Consider the following 19,392-nt stretch of genomic DNA (forward strand, 5'->3'; position numbering starts at 1 on the left):
AAAAAAACAGTTTTACAGTTTCTAAAACAAAAAACTGAACTTTGCCATTGATGCATATACTTGCAATTTCTAAGTTTCAAAGGATCGATTCTCCCATCTCCATTAAAAATCAACATTTGATTATAGTTCATTCACGCTAAACCTAGTCTACGACATTATATGTTATAAGGTCCATGATTTTTGCATCAAATTTGTCGAATAATGAGTCATCCTCGAAAACCAGGAAAATGGAGGAAAAAAGAAGATAAAAAATCATGAGATTTGTCTCTAATTTTCAAGAAACCAACCAATTGACAGTAAAGATAAAAAAAATAATTGAAAACATCAAGTAACATAAATGATAAATTTCATCTTTCTACCAAATTTTCTAGTATTAAAAAAGATGATTTTTTTTTTTGGTTGATAAGGTGTATTTTAAAGTCAGCTAAATGGATGGACATGATGAATTTTATTAATTGAAGGGTTGTGATTCACTCAATTACAATGGCCACAATTTTATTGTAGCCATTTGAAAACTGTCCACTATATATGTTAAAATTAAATAATTAATAAATAGAGGAAATCTACGTCGCATTAACAAACATTTAACATTTAAAAAAAATAAAAACAATAAAAAAAATAAAAAAAAGAGGGAAAAAAAAGGAGGGAAAAAAGAGCGGGAATGTGAAAAGGTTAGTAGAACTATAAAAACTAAAAACCACTTGTCGTTTCATTTCAAAACCCTCCTAAACACCCATAACTTGTCTTGAGCTCAAGCTTGAGCAACAATGGCGGATCTCCCAGTTGAGATGATCACTGAAATTCTCTCACGATTACCTGTTAAATCACTTCTCCGCTTCAAATGCGTCTGCAAATCCTGGTATCTCCTTATCAAAAACCCTAATTTCATCAAATTACACCTCAATCAATCCCTAATTTCCAGCTCCAATCGCCATATTCTCCTCCATTACTCTTCCCTCCATTCCGCCGAGCTCGATCTCGAACCTAATTGGATCTCTTTCTCGGAGCTCCGCCACCCCCTCAAACCCCGTGAAACTGTGATTTTTATTGGTTCTTGCAACGGCGTCGTTTGCATTTCCGACGAGTCGGGAAACGACGTCTTCTTGTACAATCCTCTTACCGGATCGCACCGTAAGCTCCCCTCCAATCCAATCATTGACCCTGACAAAGATTACAAGGTTTATGGGTTCGGGTACGACAGCAAGCACGACGATTACAAGGTTTTGATGATGATTCAAGGGCCTAGAAACCGTAAGAATTCCAGAAATGAAGCGAAAGTGTATAGCCTGAAAGATAATTCCTGGAAATGTGTTAAAGGTAATCCATACTATCTCTACTATGCTAATTGCAATGGTGTTCTTGTTAATGAGGCTTTACATTACATGGTAAAAAGAAGGAAATCGGATTCGAAGCTGTGTAAGTTTATTGCAAGTTTCGATCTTCGAACCGAGAGTTTCTCGCTTATGAAATGCCCCAAATATGATGTTAACCTAAAGTCTTATTGGCTGATGCGTTTGTATGAATTGGGTGGGTGTTTAAGTCTATTTATCAATCATCATTCAAGTGACATTAATAAACTTTCTCCTTATGAGTTGCATGATCCTATACTGGAATCTGCTGAGGTGTGGGTAATGAAGGAGCATGGAAGGAATGAGTCCTGGATTAAGGTATACACTATTCGCGAGCCTAGGAAGATTTTGGGTATGGTACATTTTAAGCCTCTTGTTTACTCTGACGGGCGAAGAGTGTTGCTAGAGATTGACAATAGGATACTTGGTTGGTATGATTTGAAGTCCGAGAAAGTTAATGTGTACACAACTCAGGGGATGCCGTTTGAACCTTTGGGGATGGAGTATTTCGTGGGCAGCCTTGTCTCAGTTGAAGATGAGCCGCGACTTCAAAGTGGAACCTTACCAAAGAAGAACAAAAACAAGTAAACAAATTTTCTGCTATGTTGTTGCATATATATTTTGTTGTTCAATGCTGGATTTGTGTTGTTCTGTGACTTGTTTGGTTGATGGTTGCTGGTGATTTTTAAAGTAGCTGCCTAATGATCTTAGCTATGTGATAGTGTTACTTTTATAGTATATGCTCTTAGCTGTGTGACAGTCATACACTCATGGTTTATGTTTGGTATGATTACGATTAATGTCTAGAAAGCCGAGGCCACTACCAACGTTTCCCTTCTTACCTGAGTGTAGATTGTTATCGTCTGAATGTCTATTGAAGTTATAATGCTATGTCTGGAAGCTATTATCAATAGTAGAGTAATAAATCTTTACCATTTTCTTCTAATTGTTTGACATCTAACAAAAATTGTGTTATTCTTTTCTTACTTTTTGGTTACTTTTTATTTTCTGGAACTAAATAGGTTCTAATTAGTAATTTTGCGTTGTTATTATCTTGGATAGACTAATCTCTATGTAATGACTCTTATGGACCCCTCTAAAGAAATTCCTTCTTTTCCATCAGGAATGATTTGGATAAATATCTTTCTGTGGGATTCAAGCTGAGGCTGTGATCTTTTTTTTTGAAGATGCTACTAATTGGATTTTGATCTGAATCGCATAATGTAAGTGAAATTTGTCTTCCATTGGTCTAAATATTGTCTTCACACATCTTTTTTTTGTTTTGGTTTCATCCTTGTTGACATGCTGTATTGCTAATGTGGAGTACTCTTCTTCACTCTGAGAATATTCATATTGTATCTCTTGGTTGATGTTCAATACTTCAATGACGCTACTGGCTGAGCAAAAAAAAATTTGTGTTAAATCCCTTTTAAAGTCTATATAATAAACAAAAAAATAATAAGATGCACTTAAGTTGGACAAAAAAATACTTTGTATAGACCTAGTATACACCTTTATGCATGATATGTATAGGTTAAAGCACTCAAATTTGATGGGAAACCCGATCCTTCATCCTCCCTATCCAATGTAAATGGAAAAGGAGTGGGAGAAGCAGACCAGGACAGGACTAATATTTGGAGAAAAGTGAGGGGGTGGAAAAGAGTTTAAATTGCTATGCGAAGAATGAATAGGCTGTCTCAGTGTCTCTTTGATCTTGTTTAGACGATGTATACTATGTTCAAATATCATATGAGAGTGAGATGTCCAACTCTCAGAAACATCGTCACAGGACATCCTCATTTCCATCCAAGAGAGGATCAAGAAAGTCTGTCATGAAAGCCACACAAAAGACTTGAGTCATCATCGATATGTGTTTCTATCTAAACATGTTTGAGCTCCCATGAAAATCATCAACCTGAAAATTCCAGAACCACCTCTGCCATAAGATCTGTGACTGTCATAGTTGCTGAAAGTTTTTTAATGTCCAATGTTTGGTTCATGTGCATGTTAGTTAACGACTTATAGCTACATTTTATTTAAGTCAACGATCGATGCTAGTAGTCCAACTAATCTGCATTGGGGATTATTTTTATAAATTGTTATAACAGTCCAACTTCAATGATAGCACTGTTTAACTAAGAAGACCCTTTAATTGAGTCTTACTCGTATAAGTTTAAGGGCCCTGACTTTGCATAAAAAAAACTTGTGCTTTCTTGGTTGAGAGACAATATATATACTATGAACATATGATATTTTCATGAATATGTGTTGCTGCTATTAAATTGCTCTTTGTTTTGGCAGTGTTGGGAATTTGCATTGTTAACGCCTGCGCTTTTGATTGGTTTTTAGTGCCATTGGAGGAGAGCTGATGATATGCTATGTAGGCCTTTTGAAGTAATTATATGGTGGCTATCTTTTGTACCCGTTGTACGTTTGTTTATGTCTAGTTAAGGCAGGGTAATATTTTCTAGTATCTACTGTTTTTGCTGTTAATCTACTTTTGGTAGACTGGTAATGCAATGCATCAAGCTGTCCTTTTTTGAGCCTAATGCATCAAGCTCATTCTTCTGTCATAACCGACTATTATGTCACATTTTTTAACGCAAATTCAAACGTAAAGATCTCATCAATAAGAAAAAATTATATAAAGTCTATATATTGAAAACAAAAAGGAGTCAAATTTGAGTTTGTGAAATATGTCGTAAGTGAACACCTTATTTTTCACTATATGTTAAGTTAAGGACTAAGAGGTAAGCGGTCCATCTTATATCATCAAATTGGGTGGGTACTGGGTTGTAGACTATAAGACTAGTAGTCTTCCATTTTGTTATATGGTTTGTAGTTCGTTGCTACTTGCTACTTCTATGGAGTACTTGCTCTAGACTTGTCAACACAAGAAGCATAGTTACTACTTACTAGTTACGTGTTACTCGTATTAAAGTGTGGCGTTGAGGTAAATTTGATTGACTATCTCGGAATAATGACTGAGTCAACACCTTAAGCTAGGTCTGTGATTTTTGTTCAATTTATAAATTTTATTTATTTGTCGAAATTCAAATGGGTAAAAATCACTCAATACCTGAAAGCAACTAAGAATTTGAGTCGGTGAGGTCCCAAGGGTTAAAATATCCAAAACTAATGGTAACTTGGTGAGAAATGCCGTAAAGGTAATCCCAACAAATAAAATGGATCTCATAAAAAATGTCAAGGGGACAAAAAAGACCGTTTACATTATTTATACTACCTCCGTTAAATATTATGTACAAATTTGGGGTATTATTTGTGAGATTATAAAATATTTCAAAGTTGTACATAACATTTAACGGAGTTAGTATTATATTATGGCTTTCTTTCTACCAAAAATAGCATGGATTTATCTTTTGCAATCACGACGAAGATCATAGGCCAATCACAATACAAATTCAAGGTTGTCCACTTGTCCCTGATAATCTTATGAAATTTTAATTTGATTGTATCGTTTTTTTTTTTTTCCTTTAAATTCAGTTCTTACATTTTGTCCAAAATTAATACTTATATACAATGAGAATAATCACAAATTGGCTCTTGATACCATGTTAGAGGACCATCTCAACCAAAAGCTTAAGCTGATGGTTGAGGCCCAAAAATATGTTTTATTCTCTATCAATTAGTATTTCAAATATTTATATTACGAATGAAAGATTAAGGTGGTAAAAATCAAAATGGTTTGGGACTAACCTAACATTTAATATTCTAACCAATTGTACTATGAATAATGTGATTAAGATATAGAACAAGTCAAGTGGTTTACGTTTTTCCATTCTTATTAAGTGTGAGAACTAGTTAAGTGATTTTTTTCTGCCATATATCTCTCAATCATTTACTCCTATGATCCTATCTTTCTTTCAATTCTACTCTCTTTCTTGCTTGCTTCTTTATTTTGTCTTTAATGTTGACTACCGCGCAGCGCGCACTGCTCTTACATATTCTTTTCCTCCCAAGTGCTTTGTTTGTTCCATACGAAAATTACGATTATACCCTAATAGGGAGAGTGGTAGCTTTTGGAAGACCCAGTAGTTCATATATATATATATATATAATATATATACACGCACACAAAACATAGAATACATTTGTATTAACTACTACTCGTACTATTAATCATATTAAATTAAATTTAATTACACATCAAAAACATGGGGGATCCAATGATTTCAGCTATTTACGCTTCAAGGTTGAAGGGAGAAAATGATAGAAATCAAATTGAGAATCGTAGAGGTTCTTCACCCCCAGCTATAACAAGGCAACCACTTCATTTACAGCATCGATTGAGGCACTCACTTCATCCAGAGCATCAATTGATATTAAACACCCTTCAAGTCGGGTTAGATTTATCACATTGCATTATATATATATTATTGTGTGTTTTAGTCTATCTATTTGTGGGAGCTTTATACCAAAATATTCATGTTGGCCTATTTTATGAGTAATAAGCTTTTAAAATAACTTTTGAATAAGGAATTTTTACCAAATTAGCTAATTTAGCAAAACTTTTCACCGAAATGGCTATTTATAAATTCTAATTCCAAAACTAGCTAAATTATTACATAATTTTAACTTGGAGGGAAAAATTCTTATTTTTTTTCTTCTTCCTATGAAGCGCTTTGGTTTACTTTTTTTTCTTTTTTTTTTTTTTTTTGAGGTTGATTTGGTTTTTTCTAGATTTGGGCCTGTCCATATTTACTTAATTTAAGTTCAGTTCAGCTCTTGATTGATTCCCTCTCTCATAAAATATTCATTTCAGCTCAGCTTAGTTCAGTTCAGTTCAGCTCCAACCAGTTCAGTTTAGTTCAACTCCAACCAGTTCAGTTCAGCTCAGTTCAGTTAATATGAACAGACCCTTATAACCTTTTCTAATTATCCATACTCTATAAATGAACCGAAATACAATCAGATATACGGCACCCCTGTTCCAAACTTTTAATTATTTTATCTTGTGAAAGTTTCTAGAAATATTTACGTTAATACATATGCAAAAATTATAGCATCAATCACATTTATAAAAAAAAAAAAAAAAAAAAAAAAAAAAAAAAAAAAAAAAACAATTCAGAGATTAATTCAGAGTTTCTGACTACTGTATTATGCTCAATTCAAAATAAAATAATAATACACAAAAAAAATATTGTATTATGCATCATAGACCTACAACATGATCTGAGAATGATCCAAATAAAATTTATGTTTATGTTATCGTCGTATAATTTCATTTACTTGGATAGAACAATTCTAAAAATTAGGATAATATGAAAATAAACTTACAACCATTCAATCAGATAAACAAAACAAAACAAAAATGATTCCATAGTATGAAAAGTAGATAAAAATGTATAATGGGAATAATGGGAATGGTAGTATTGTGCGGCTATAATTAAATTATGAATACAAATTAAAAATGAAACCTAGTAATTTAATTAAAAAAAAAAAACCAGCAACTTACATGTAATAAATAAAGGGTAATGCTATACATAGCCCTTAGGGCTATATATAAGCATTGAATTTACTCTTGAAAAATGTATAAAGTTGGGAATTCATGACAAAAACACACTAATTACACCGATTTGCGCTTAGGGCTATATATGTATAGCATTTTCCATAAATAAAATAGGGAAAAAAATCCTTTCAAGGTCAATATTTTGTCAATAACATGGATACTTTTTGAATATAAATTTATAAAGAGCTGTTTTGGTATGTAAATTATTTTGCTAAACGAGCTAATTCAGTAAAAGATCCTTTGAATAATGCTTATAGGTATGGTGTTATTTTTTGCTGTGATGCATGCTTTAAGAAGGCGGAAGAATTCATGTATAGTTGCACAGAATGCAACTTTGATTTGCACAAGGATTGTGCTCTCCAAGTTGGTAGTTGTACGATAACAAACGACAACACTACACACCTTCAAACATTTGCCAACAAACATCTTCCGTGTAACACGAATGATGGTACCGGTAATCCTACAACAGTCGTTGGCTCTTCTCTCCAAACTGTAATAAGGCACTCACTTCATCCACAACATCAATTGGAATACTCCTGTTTTGGTGGCAAAATCGGGTTAGTTTTTTTTTAGTAGTTCATCTTATTTTTGCTTATCTGATCTAAACTTATATTTTTCATTAGGACATTTTGTGAGAAACTACCTTTTAAAGCAATTTTTTTGCGAGAAACTACCTTATAAAAAAAATATTGTAATAAACTACCTTATAAAAACTAAATGTTGTAAGATACTACCCCTTGGCCGGAAAGTGAGAGTTGACTAATAAATTTTTCCGGCATTGACCAAGTCATGTGCCGATCACATGACATTTAATCCATCTTGGGTATTATGTGGATAAGCTCGGGGAAAATTAGGGGAAATGTGGAAAGATGAATTAAACGTCACGTGACCGGCACATGACTAGGTCAACGCCGGAAAAATTAAGTCAACTCTCACTTTCCGACCAAAGGTAGTGTCTTACAACATTTATCTTTTATAAGGTAGTTTTTTACAACAATTTTTTTATAAGGTAGTTTCTTGCAAAAAAAATGCTTTAAAAGGTAGTTTCTCACAAAATGTCCTTTTCATTATAATTAATTATACTGATTGTGATATACTACGTATTAAGTTTCTAGATAACTTATGAAATCATACATGTAAATGATTTTTATAGGTATTATTCTTATGGGTGTGATGCATGCCAAAAGAAAGGCGAAGGGTTCAGGTATTGTTGCAAGGAATGCAACTTTGACTTGCACAAGGAGTGTGCGGCGGCTGTCCCAGTTGGTAGTAGTAGTATGATACTCCAAGCATCTGCCCGCAAAGACGACATGACCAAAGACGATGACGATGAAGATGACGACGATGAAGACGACGACGATGTTCCTTACGCCAAATTATTCAAGAAAGCATTCATAAAAGGAGCCAAGGTTCAACTAATGGAAGAAGTCAAGGATAAAATCAAGGAACTGCTTCAAGAGGATACCATTGGGGATGCAGTTTTAGATATTTTGCAGGGTTTATTTATGTAATCTCAATAATTATGCATATGCAATAACGAAATTAAAAAAATACACTTTATTAATCCCAACTTTGGCCAATTTACTTTGAATAATCCCAACTAGACAAGTATCGATTATTCTGCAATAATCCCAACTTTCACCTCCGTTTACAGTTTACACAAATTATTCAAACATACAAAATCCTGGATTCACAATGGTAAATCCTCCATCTACAATAAGATTATGTCCAGTAACATACTTTGAATCATCACTTGCAAGAAATAAAGCCGCATTAGCAACATCCTCCTTTTTACACCAAGCCCCTTTAAGACTAGAGTGGACCTTAGTTATAGTTTCATCGTCTACATTAGCTTTTCTTGTCAAAGGGGTTGCAACCAAATGTGGTGATACACAATTCACTCGAATCCCATACTTTCCAAGTTCCACAGCAGTATTTCTTGTAAGACCCAACACCCCATGTTTCGAGCTTGTGTAGGCATGGGTTCCTACACCTCCTATGATAGAGCAAATACTAGCCGTCGTAATTATGCTACCTCGTTGAGCCGGAATCATCACTCTAGCCACATGCTTGGTGCCCAAGAATGGTCCAACAAGATTCACCTTAACAACCTCTTCAAAATCGGATTGTGCGACTTCAAGGATGTTAGCCTTGGGAAAGTCTACTATTCCTGCATTATTGAACATGATGTCTAGTTTTCCATGTTGGGCCATAGTTGTGTCCACTGCATTTTGAACATGGGCTTCATTAGTGACATTGCAATGGATATATGAAGCCATTGATGGGCCTAAATCCTTACAAACGGATTGGCCCAAATCATCTTGAATATCAGCAATCATAACCTTGCAACCATTTTCTGTAAAAAGTTTAGCAGTTTGTTCTCCAATTCCACTAGCCCCTCCTGTGATGAGAGCAACCTTGCCTTCCAACCTAAGAACAAAACAAAAATTATTGTCAATTGTTAAAAGTATAGTACTTCGTGTATCAAATTATAAGTATTAGAGATATCAAGAGATATTATAATTAAAAATAATTAATTAAAAATAAGGATATAATATGAAGTATATAAGCTTGCCTTCTTGCAATAGCAGAGAGAACTGAGACGGTTGCCATATAAATGTGTAAAAATAAACTGTATTGTTTAGAGTGGGTGATTAAATTGAGGCTTTAGAAATAAGTAGTATTTTGTTGAGATTACTGAAGATTAGTGATTGCAATTTATAAAGCCTCTAGATAAGGTTATAAGGTACTACTTTACTAGTATAATTAGCAGCCCATTAACAGTACAATTTTATTAAATTGCTGTCCATCTTATTTAATTTAATCGATGGGGGAATTTACTGATTAGTTTAGTGACTTTAGTCATTAATAATCGATTTGATTATTGATAATCATTGACTGTTGATGTGTGACAATGAAGATTCATATAGAAAAACACAAGTTAGAGGATGAGATGGCAGTGTCATGATCATATAATACTGCTTTCAATGTCCAAATACTCTTAAATTTATTTGCATTATTGAATCCTCTAAAGACTGATTGGCTAAATAAAGAACTAAAACTTGTATTGTCTCATATGCTATTAGTACTGATGCATCACGAAACGTATGCAACAACAATAATAAATGAAAACGCTGAATTATATTATTGAGCAATCAAGCACTAGTTTTCGTTTTCGTGTCAAAACTGAACCGACACGAAAAAAAAAACCTTTTGTTTCGGACGGTAACTGCTACAATATGATCCGAGAAATTGAAGATCTAAATTCGATTTGTAACCGAATTGAATTCAACCTGAATCCAAACTTGGCCCAATTTGAACTTTACCTGGCACTGATTTGATCGACTTGAACTAAAATTAAAACAATTTAACCTGATTAAAATTCAATCCTTACCAAAATGGATCAGACAAATACTCGTTTCAATCTAGAAAAAAAAAATTTATCTGAACTGATATTAACCCAACCCGAACTGATTTTAACCTGACATGATTTCAAATCAACCATAATTTTAAACCCAAACTGTTATAAACCTTTTTTTTTTAACTTTTTGACATACATTAATAGCACGATATGGAAAAATGACACGTGAATGACTTGATATTGACCTTTTTTTTTTTTAGGGGAACTTGATATTGACCTATAAACAAGATAAAAGAAAAGAAAAAAAAAAAAAAAAACTCAATAATTACTCTAGTTTAAAAGTGTACTTATTTGTCTTTCAAAAAAAAAGTGTACTTATTTGAATATTAAATTTGGTCACCCAACCAAAATTCAGCCAAACACGAAAGTATCTAATCGATATGGACCGAATACTAAATCAACCTTGGTATTCAAATTGAACTTAACGGAAACGCAATCAACCGAACCAGAACCAATCCGATATAAAGTCATCAACTTGAAATTAACCCGATTAAACCCGTTTTGAACACAATTTGAATTTATCCGAGCCGAATATGAACTGATCTGAAATTTACCCGACTCAAACCTAATCTGGTTTCGACAAACGATCTTGACCCGAATTTGATCTAACTCGAAAATGACCCGATCCGACCGAGGCGGGTCAAAAAGATAATTTTGAACCGAATATACCCGATCCGAACAAATCCGACCCAAATTCCATCCGATTATGCGAATTGACACCTATGAACAAGAGTGGTCTAGTACCCAGGTATTCGTAGGTGATGTTTGGTTAATTAAGAAAGTAGAATTTCTCATGAGTTTAGAATTTGCGGGAATTAAATTACTTAATAAATTTATGGGATTCAGACAAATTTGAGACAATTGCCATCCTAATATCCTATTAACGATTATGGGATATTGTTGTTTGATTTTGCAGAATTTGCTGTTGATATGTGTGATTGCATAGTGTATCTCATGAACCTATTTATAAAGCCTCTTGAATTCACACATTCAAATATAAAGTAGTGACTATGCAAATCATTGAGCTTTCGTAAACGGTTAGCTCTTCCACATACTTAGTCAAAGACGGTGTTCTTGAATAATTAGAGCTGGACTTCTGTTCTTGAAAGAACATGAAGCAACAATTATGGATCTATAAACAGAGCTGCTCGCTATTTTCCAAACTGAACAACTTGGAGCAACGAACAAATCATTAATCCATAAACAACATTACTTTCTGTAAAATTGACTATGCTGAACATTATTTTTAATTTAATTTTCAATAGCTATTTTTAAAATTAACACCATATTAAAAAAAAAAATAATAATAAAAAATAAACCCCATAGATTTTGACATTTAGTCATGATTACACAAATTATTCAAACATACAAAATCCTGGATTCACAATGGTAAATCCTCCATCTACTATAAGATTATGTCCGGTAATAAACTTTGAAGCATCACTTGCAAGAAATAAAGCCGCATTAGCAACATCCTCCTTTTTACAGCAAGCCCCTTTAAGACAAGAGTAGGCCTTAGCTATAGTTTCATCGTCTACATTAGCTTTTCTTGTCAAAGGAGTTGCAACCAAATGTGGTGATACACAATTCACTCGAATCCCATACTTTCCAAGTTCCACAGCAGTGTTTCTTGTGAGGCCCAACACCCCATGCTTCGAGCTTGTGTAGGCATGGGTTGCTGCACCTCCTATGATAGAACATGTACTAGCCGTCGTAATTATGCTACCTCGTTGTGCCGGAATCATCACCCGAGCCGCATGCTTGGTGCCCAAAAATGGTCCAAAAAGATTCACCTTAACAACCTTTTCAAAGTCGGATTGTGTGACATCAAGGATGTTAGGATTGAGAACGTCTACTATTCCTGCATTATTGAGCATGATGTCTAGTTTTCCATGTTTGGCCATTATTAGGAAAAGATAATATAATATCCTAGTAATATCTTATTAATTGGCAAAGATAAATAATTGCTATATTGTTAGTATTATCTTAGGTAAGTATGATAAACTTCCTAAGTTAGATAGACTTTAGTCCTTGTGGCTCAAGGCAATTCTTGTATAAATATCTTATGATGGTGGAGGAATAGATCAAGCTTTGTTTGCTAATTATCGTAACATGGTATCAGAGCGGGTTAACTAAATTTAGTCACAACTAACTCTCTAACATGTACTATACAGGACCAACGCACGAGGGAGGTGATTGGAACGGGTGATCTTAAGGATGGACTATACTATCTTCGGGAGGAGGAATCGATTGCGTCTATTTCAGTTGAAGATACCCTAAAACTTTGGCATAAGCGGTTGGGCCACCCTTCCGAAAAAGTTGTAAAGCTACTTCCTTTTTTAAGCAATTCTAGTGGTCATTTAAATAAAGATTGTGAAGTGTGTCATCGTTCTAAGCACTCTAGAGACAAATTTCCTTTAAGTGATAATAAAGCTTCTCGTATTTTTGAAGTAGTACATTGTGATTTATGGGGACCCTATGATGAACCCTCTTCGTGTGGTGCACATTATTTTTTAACCTTGGTAGATGATTTTTCTCGTGCCGTTTGGATATATTTGCTAATTGATAAAACTGAGGTGTTTAAGATGTTTATGTCCTTTATTGCCATGGTTGATAGACAATTTTCTCAGAAAATAAAAATTGTCCGGAGTGATAATGGTACCGAATTTTTTTGCATGAAAAATTATTTTCTTGCCCAGGGTATTATATTCCAAACCTCATGTGTAGGCACTCCTCAACAAAACGGGAGGGTAGAGAGAAAACACCAACACATTCTCAATGTTGCTCGTGCTCTTAGATTTCAGGGGGGGTTACCAATATATTTTTGGGGAGAGTGTGCTCTTGCGGCAGCTCATATTATTAATCGTACACCTTCTGTGCTTTTAGACAATAAAACACCTTATGAATTGTTGTTTGGAACCCCACCTCTATTTAGTGAATTGCGTGTGTTTGGCTCCTTGTGTTTTGCTCATAATCAAAAGGCGAAAGGGAATAAATTTGCAAGCCGTAGTAGGAAGTGTGTTTTTGTTGGGTATCCCTTTGGGAAGAAGGGATGGTATTTATTTGATTTAGATAAAAAGGAATTTTTTGTGTCACGTGATGTGCGTTTTTTTGAGGACGTTTACCCTTATTTGGATGCCGAAAGCACCAACATTGATACTACTACGGATGGCATACAAGCTACAATAAATATGGGGGAAAATTGTGACAATATCCCACCCATATTCGACAGTGAGGAGGGGCAGCCTAGGCAGCAGCCTACGGACCCAGCCACCCCTCCCTCACCGCAGCAGGTGGCTGCGCAACACCACAGCCCTGCCACGGCTGCCTCCCCCACCTCGGCAGCAGCAGGGGCTAATCAGCGTGAGGACACCACGGCCCCCGAGTTAATGGGGCGTGGTCATCGTCCTAAATATGCCAACACCAAATACCGTGATTTTGTAACTCATACTCATGTGGCGCGAAATAGTCCATCCGAAGCTTCACTTAATCCAATTGCTACTCCTCCCTCAGGTATGCCGTATCCTATAGCACATTATGTTAGTTGTGATAAGTTTTCTGCAAAACACCGAAATTTTGTTGCAGCTATTACAGGAGGGAAGGAGCCTCGATCATTCAAAGAGGCAATGCAAGATCATGGTTGGAAGATGGCCATGAAAGAGGAAATGAGTGCTCTAGAAGCCAATGGCACATGGACACTAGAGAAGCTTCCTCCCGGAAAGAAGGCTCTTGGGAGTCAATGGTTGTACAAAATTAAATATAACTCTGATGGAAGCATTGAAAGATTGAAAGCAAGATTGGTTGTTTTTGGTAACCACCAAACCGAAGGCATTGACTATGATGAAACTTTTGCCCCGGTTGTTAAGATGACCACAGTTCGTGCATTTCTCGCCATTGCCGCCTCCAAAAATTGGGAGCTCCATCAAATGGATGTTCACAATGCGTTCCTACATGGTGATTTAGATGAAGAAGTTTACATGAAGCTTCCTCCGGGTTTTTCTACCGATGAACCGGGCCTTGTTTGTCGTCTTCGAAAGTCTCTATATGGCCTCAAGCAAGCTCCTAGATGTTGGTTTGCCAAATTGACTGCGGCATTAAAAAAATATGGTTTTATGCAGTCTTACTCGGATTATTCTCTCTTCACTTACACAAATGGATCTGTTCAACTCAATATTCTTGTTTATGTAGATGATCTTATTGTTGCAGGGAACAATTCTACAGCTTTGAAATTGTTCAAAAATTACTTAAGTTCTTGCTTCCATATGAAGGATTTGGGTGTGCTAAAATATTTTCTTGGCATTGAGGTAGCAAGAAGTAGTACCGGCTTGTTCTTATGTCAACGCAAATATGCACTTGACATCATCTCGGAGACAGGACTCTTAGGGTCAAAACCGGCAGCAACCCCTATGGAGCAAAATCATCAATTAGGCCGAGCAAATGGCCCTATCCTCGAAGATCCGGAGCCTTATAGACGCTTGGTTGGTCGTCTAGTGTATTTGGCAGTGACGAGGCCTGATTTAACATATTCCGTTCATGTCCTTTCTCAATTTATGCAAGCTCCTCAACAAGCTCATTGGGATGCTGCGATTCGGGTTGTGCGTTACTTGAAGAGTACACCGGGACAAGGGATATTGCTGAGTGCGGATAACAACCTCACGCTCGAAGGGTGGTGTGATGCGGACTGGGCAGCGTGTCCTTTAACGCGTCGTTCAGTCTCGGGTTGGCTTGTTTTTTTGGGTCATTCACCTATTGCGTGGAAGTGTAAGAAGCAGCCTACGGTGGCAACCTCATCAGGTGAATCGGAGTATCGGTCTATGTGCGCCATCACTATGGAAATGAAGTGGCTACGGGGTCTACTTTTGAGTTTGGGTGTGCAACATCCTCGTGCTATACCTATATATTGTGATAGTCAAGCGGCTATACATATTGCTCAAAACCCCGTATTTCATGAACGCACAAAACATATCGAAGTGGATTGTCATTTTGTTCGGGATGCAATTCAAGAAGGTTTGATTGTTCCTCATCATGTGCGTACAAACGAGCAATTGGCCGATTTATTTACTAAGGCATTAGGAAAACAACAATTTGATTACCTACTTAGCAAGTTGGGCATCTTTGACCCAAGTGCTCCAACTTGAGGGGGGGTATTAGGGAAAGATAATATAATATCCTAGTAATATCTTATTAATTGGCAAAGATAAATAATTGCTATATTGTTAGTATTATCTTAGGTAAGTATGATAAACTTCCTAAGTTAGATAGACTTTAGTCCTTGTGGCTCAAGGCAATTCTTGTATAAATATCTTATGATGGTGGAGGAATAGATCAAGCTTTGTTTGCTAATTATCGTAACAGCCATTGTTGAGTCCACTGCATTTTGAACATGGGCTTCATTAGTGACATCGCAATGGATATATGAAGCCATTGATGGGCCTAAATCCTTACAAACGGATTGGCCTAAATCATCTTGAATATCAGCAATCAAAACCTTGGCACCATTTTTAGTAAAATGTCTAGCAATGTATTCCCCAATTCCACTAGCCCCTCCTGTGATGAGAGCAACCTTTCCTTCCAACCTAAGAACAAAACAAAAATTATTGTTAATTTTTTAAAGTATAGTACTTCATATGTCAAATTATAAGTATTAGAAAGAGAGATTATCATAATAATAAGGATATAACGAAGTATAAGCTTGCCTTCTTGCAATAGCAGAGGAAACTGAGACGGTTGCCATATGTATGTATAATAAATAGTATTGTTTAGAATGGATGATTAAATTGAGACTTTAGAAATAAGTAGTATTTTGTTGAGATTATTGATGATTAGTGATTGATATTTATAAAGCCTCTAGAAAAGGAAGTAAGGTACTACTTTACTTGTATAATTAGCAACCCATGAACTGTACAATTTTATTAAATTGCCCTCCATCTTAATTACCTAAAATATAAGTAGATGGGGGCATTTATTAATTACTTAATTGACCTTAGTTAGTCATTAATAATCGATAGTATTGACTATTCCAATATCATTTACTATTGATGAGTGACAATGAAAATTCATATAAAAAAACATAAATTAGAGGATGAGATGGCAATGTCATGAGTCATGATCATATACTACTTTCGATGTCCAAATACTCTTAAATTGATTTGCGTTATTGGTCCTCTAAAGACGGATTGGCCAAACAAAAAACTAAAAATTGTCATATAGTCATGTGCAACAGCAATAATAAATAAGAACAAAGGAACTTTTACAAATTGTTACGGAGTACTCGTAATAAATAAAATACCATAGATTTTGACATAAGTAATGATTTACCGTTTACATAAATTATTCAAACGTACAAAATTCAGGATTTACAATCGTAAATCCTTCATCTATAATAAGATTATGTCCATTAATAAAATTTGAAACATCTTGAATATCAGCAATCATAACCTTGGCACCATTTTCTGTAAAAAGTTTAGCAGTTTATACTCCAATTCCACTAGCTCCTCTTGTGATGAGAGAAACCTTGCCTTCTAATCTAAGAACAAAACAAAAAAGTTTAGCTCAGTGACTTTAGTTCCTGTCAAAATAAAGAAAAAAGTTTCATGACTTTAATCATCGCTAGCTAATTGATATTGACTATTGATGAAATGACGAGTGACAATGAATAGTCATAAAGAAAAACGTGCAATAAGCCTAGAAGATGAGACTGCTTTACCATTATTATATACGGCTACTTCCATATGTAATACCTTCGTTTTATATTATCTTGTGATAGAATAAAATCTAATTATTTCAAATAATATGAAATAGAGGTAGTATGAACGGATTGGATCCGGTAAAGACTGATTCGCCAAATAAAAAGAACTTAAAATTGTCATAACTCATACTCGAGCCTATTAGAAATGGAGCAGTACGGAATGTATGCAGCTTTAATTAATTATTAAATCTAATTATCTTACCCAGCAATCAAGCACCAGTGGTCTAGTGGTAGAATAGTACCCTGCCACGGTACAGACCCGGGTTCGATTCCCGGCTGGTGCATTCTGCTTTTTTTTTTTTCAGTTCTTTATTCTCTTGCATTTTACTTGTTTTTTTTTAAGAAGCTCGAACATTTATTTATTATTTATTATTAATTTTTTTTCTTTGAAATATCAAACGATTTCTTTGTATGTGGTTGAACAAAAACAAAACACACGAAAGTAGAATGTACTTGACACTTATACTTGTTTAGAGTATTATCACGATGATGCTTGTAATTGCAACATGTACTCTATATGAAGTAGGGGTGTCAATTCGGATGATCGGATCAGGTCTGATATGGTCGGGTCGGGTCGGATAAATTTTTAAAGTTAAGTCATACTAAATTGTTATGTCCACGCAAGTCCAAATCTGAATCGGATATTTTTCGGATCGGGTGTGCTTTTGACACCTCTAACATCAACTATGAGTCTATGTCATCAAATAATGTACTAAATCTTATTACCTACGTCAAGTAACAAAACCTTTATTTGCCTTGTTTTCTTAATATTACACATTTAACTTTTTAAGCAAACGAATGAAGCATTTTTATTATCAATCATAACTCCGTAACAATCTTTACTTGATTTATTCAAACATACAAAATCCTGAATTCATAATAGTAAATCCTCCATCAACAAAAAGATTATGACCACTAATATATTTTGATTCATCACTTGCAAGAAATAAAGCCGCATTTGCAATATCCTCCTTTTTACACCACGTACCCTTAAGATTAGAGTATACCTTAGCTATATTTTCATCATCTAGATTTAAGATGGTCTTAGTCATAGAAGTCACAACCGCGTGTGGTGACACACAATTCACCCTAATCCCATATTTTCCAAGTTCCACCGACGTGTTTCTCGTGAGCCCCACCACGCCATGCTTCGAGCTAGTGTAGGCATGGGCGGCCGCTCCTCCAATGGTGGAGCAAGTACTAGCTGTTGTAATAATACTACCCTTTTGGGCCGGGATCATTACTCGGGCCGCATGCTTGATTCCCAAAAATGGGCCAACAAGATTAACCTTAATGACATCTTCAAACTCCGATTGTGTGTTGTCAAGGATGGGCTTGGGATAAGATGCTGCTATGCCAGCATTATTGAACATGATGTCGAGTTTTCCGTATTGGGTCATTGTTGAATCAACAGCGTTTTTTACGTGGACTTCATTAGTGACATTGCAATGAATGTATGAGGCTACTGTTAGGCCTAATTCTTTGCAAACTTCTTGGCCCAAATCATCTTGGATGTCAGCAATCATGACTTTTGCACCATTTTGTGTGAAAATTTTGGCAGTGTATTCACCAATTCCACTAGCACCTCCTGTGATAAGGGCAACCTTGCCTTCCAACCTGAAAACAAAACATTCAAATTGTATTCACTGGCAACTTAGTATTTTTTCCCTCCATGATTATAAAATTCTAAATGTAAATACTCTAGAAGAGAAAAAAATTACCTCCTAATTGGATTTAAAAATAGTCAAACGACAAGCATCACTACTATGATTTACAAATAGTTTGCAAGACGATTCTTACAATTGAGATCAAATCTTGACTGAATCATTTAACCTTTGTAAGTTACTATTGACAACTAAAAAAATACTAATAAGAGAGAGAATATACATGTTTAATTACCTTCTGGCTGCGGCAGAAAAAATTGAGACGCCTGCCATTTTATTTATAAATAGTATTTCCTTGTTCCTAAATGCTAGTTGTTGTTCTTAAATCTTAAGAGTTACTCCCTCCGTTTCAGAATGATGTTCCTGTTTCGTAAATCGATGCAAATTTTGACCCAACTTTGACCGCAAATATCTTTAATCTCACACTAGCAAAAATTATAAAAGTTAGATATTAATAATCTACTCACTAAGACGAATCAAACTAGATCCCACATGACTATATTTATTCTTATAGATTAAGAGAAATTTAGAAGATTCTCTCTTTCTTAAAAAAGTCAAAAATTCAAAACAAGAATATCATTGTGGAACGGAGGGAGTACTATAATTGTTTATCATCTCAACAATCGACCACCTATTTATAAAGTCTCTTATAGCATTATATCCATATATTCATTCATAAA

The 19,392-nt window shown here is 35.0% G+C and overlaps 4 protein-coding genes, 1 non-coding gene and 1 pseudogene across 5 annotated transcripts; 3 read left to right on the top strand and 3 right to left on the bottom strand.

Moving 5' to 3' along the window:
• Window positions 1-767: 767 nt before the first annotated feature.
• LOC145620077 (F-box protein CPR1-like) lies at window positions 768-1,937 on the top strand. The gene has a single exon (XM_081674727.1). It carries the CDS (start codon window positions 768-770, stop codon window positions 1,935-1,937), a length of 1,170 nt encoding a protein of 389 aa, XP_081530853.1.
• Window positions 1,938-5,470: 3,533 nt separating this feature from the next.
• Window positions 5,471-8,474, top strand: LOC145620909 (uncharacterized). Its single transcript, XM_081675642.1, has 3 exons — window positions 5,471-5,712; window positions 7,137-7,436; window positions 8,033-8,474. The coding sequence occupies exons 1-3, from the start codon at window positions 5,525-5,527 to the stop codon at window positions 8,388-8,390; spliced, it is 846 nt and encodes a 281-aa protein (XP_081531768.1). The 5' UTR covers window positions 5,471-5,524; the 3' UTR covers window positions 8,391-8,474.
• A 69-nt stretch (window positions 8,475-8,543) lies between these two features.
• LOC145620910 (borneol dehydrogenase, mitochondrial-like) lies at window positions 8,544-9,492 on the bottom strand. The gene is made up of 2 exons (XM_081675643.1): window positions 9,455-9,492; window positions 8,544-9,309 (listed from the first exon to the last, which is right to left on the bottom strand). The coding sequence occupies exons 1-2, from the start codon at window positions 9,490-9,492 to the stop codon at window positions 8,544-8,546; spliced, it is 804 nt and encodes a 267-aa protein (XP_081531769.1).
• A 1,952-nt stretch (window positions 9,493-11,444) lies between these two features.
• LOC145620078 (borneol dehydrogenase, mitochondrial pseudogene) lies at window positions 11,445-16,034 on the bottom strand (annotated as a pseudogene).
• A 1,227-nt stretch (window positions 16,035-17,261) lies between these two features.
• TRNAG-GCC (transfer RNA glycine (anticodon GCC)) lies at window positions 17,262-17,332 on the top strand. Its single transcript has one exon. It is a non-coding gene; the product is annotated as a tRNA-Gly (tRNA).
• Window positions 17,333-17,896: 564 nt separating this feature from the next.
• LOC145618905 (secoisolariciresinol dehydrogenase-like) lies at window positions 17,897-18,985 on the bottom strand. Its single transcript, XM_081673513.1, has 2 exons — window positions 18,948-18,985; window positions 17,897-18,665 (listed from the first exon to the last, which is right to left on the bottom strand). Exons 1-2 carry the CDS (start codon window positions 18,983-18,985, stop codon window positions 17,897-17,899), a joined length of 807 nt encoding a protein of 268 aa, XP_081529639.1.
• Window positions 18,986-19,392: the final 407 nt, after the last annotated feature.

The sequence above is a fragment of the Chenopodium album genome, chromosome 27 (genome assembly GCF_948465745.1).
Source record: "Chenopodium album chromosome 27, dcCheAlbu1.1, whole genome shotgun sequence".
Lineage (NCBI taxonomy): Eukaryota > Viridiplantae > Streptophyta > Magnoliopsida > Caryophyllales > Amaranthaceae > Chenopodium > Chenopodium album.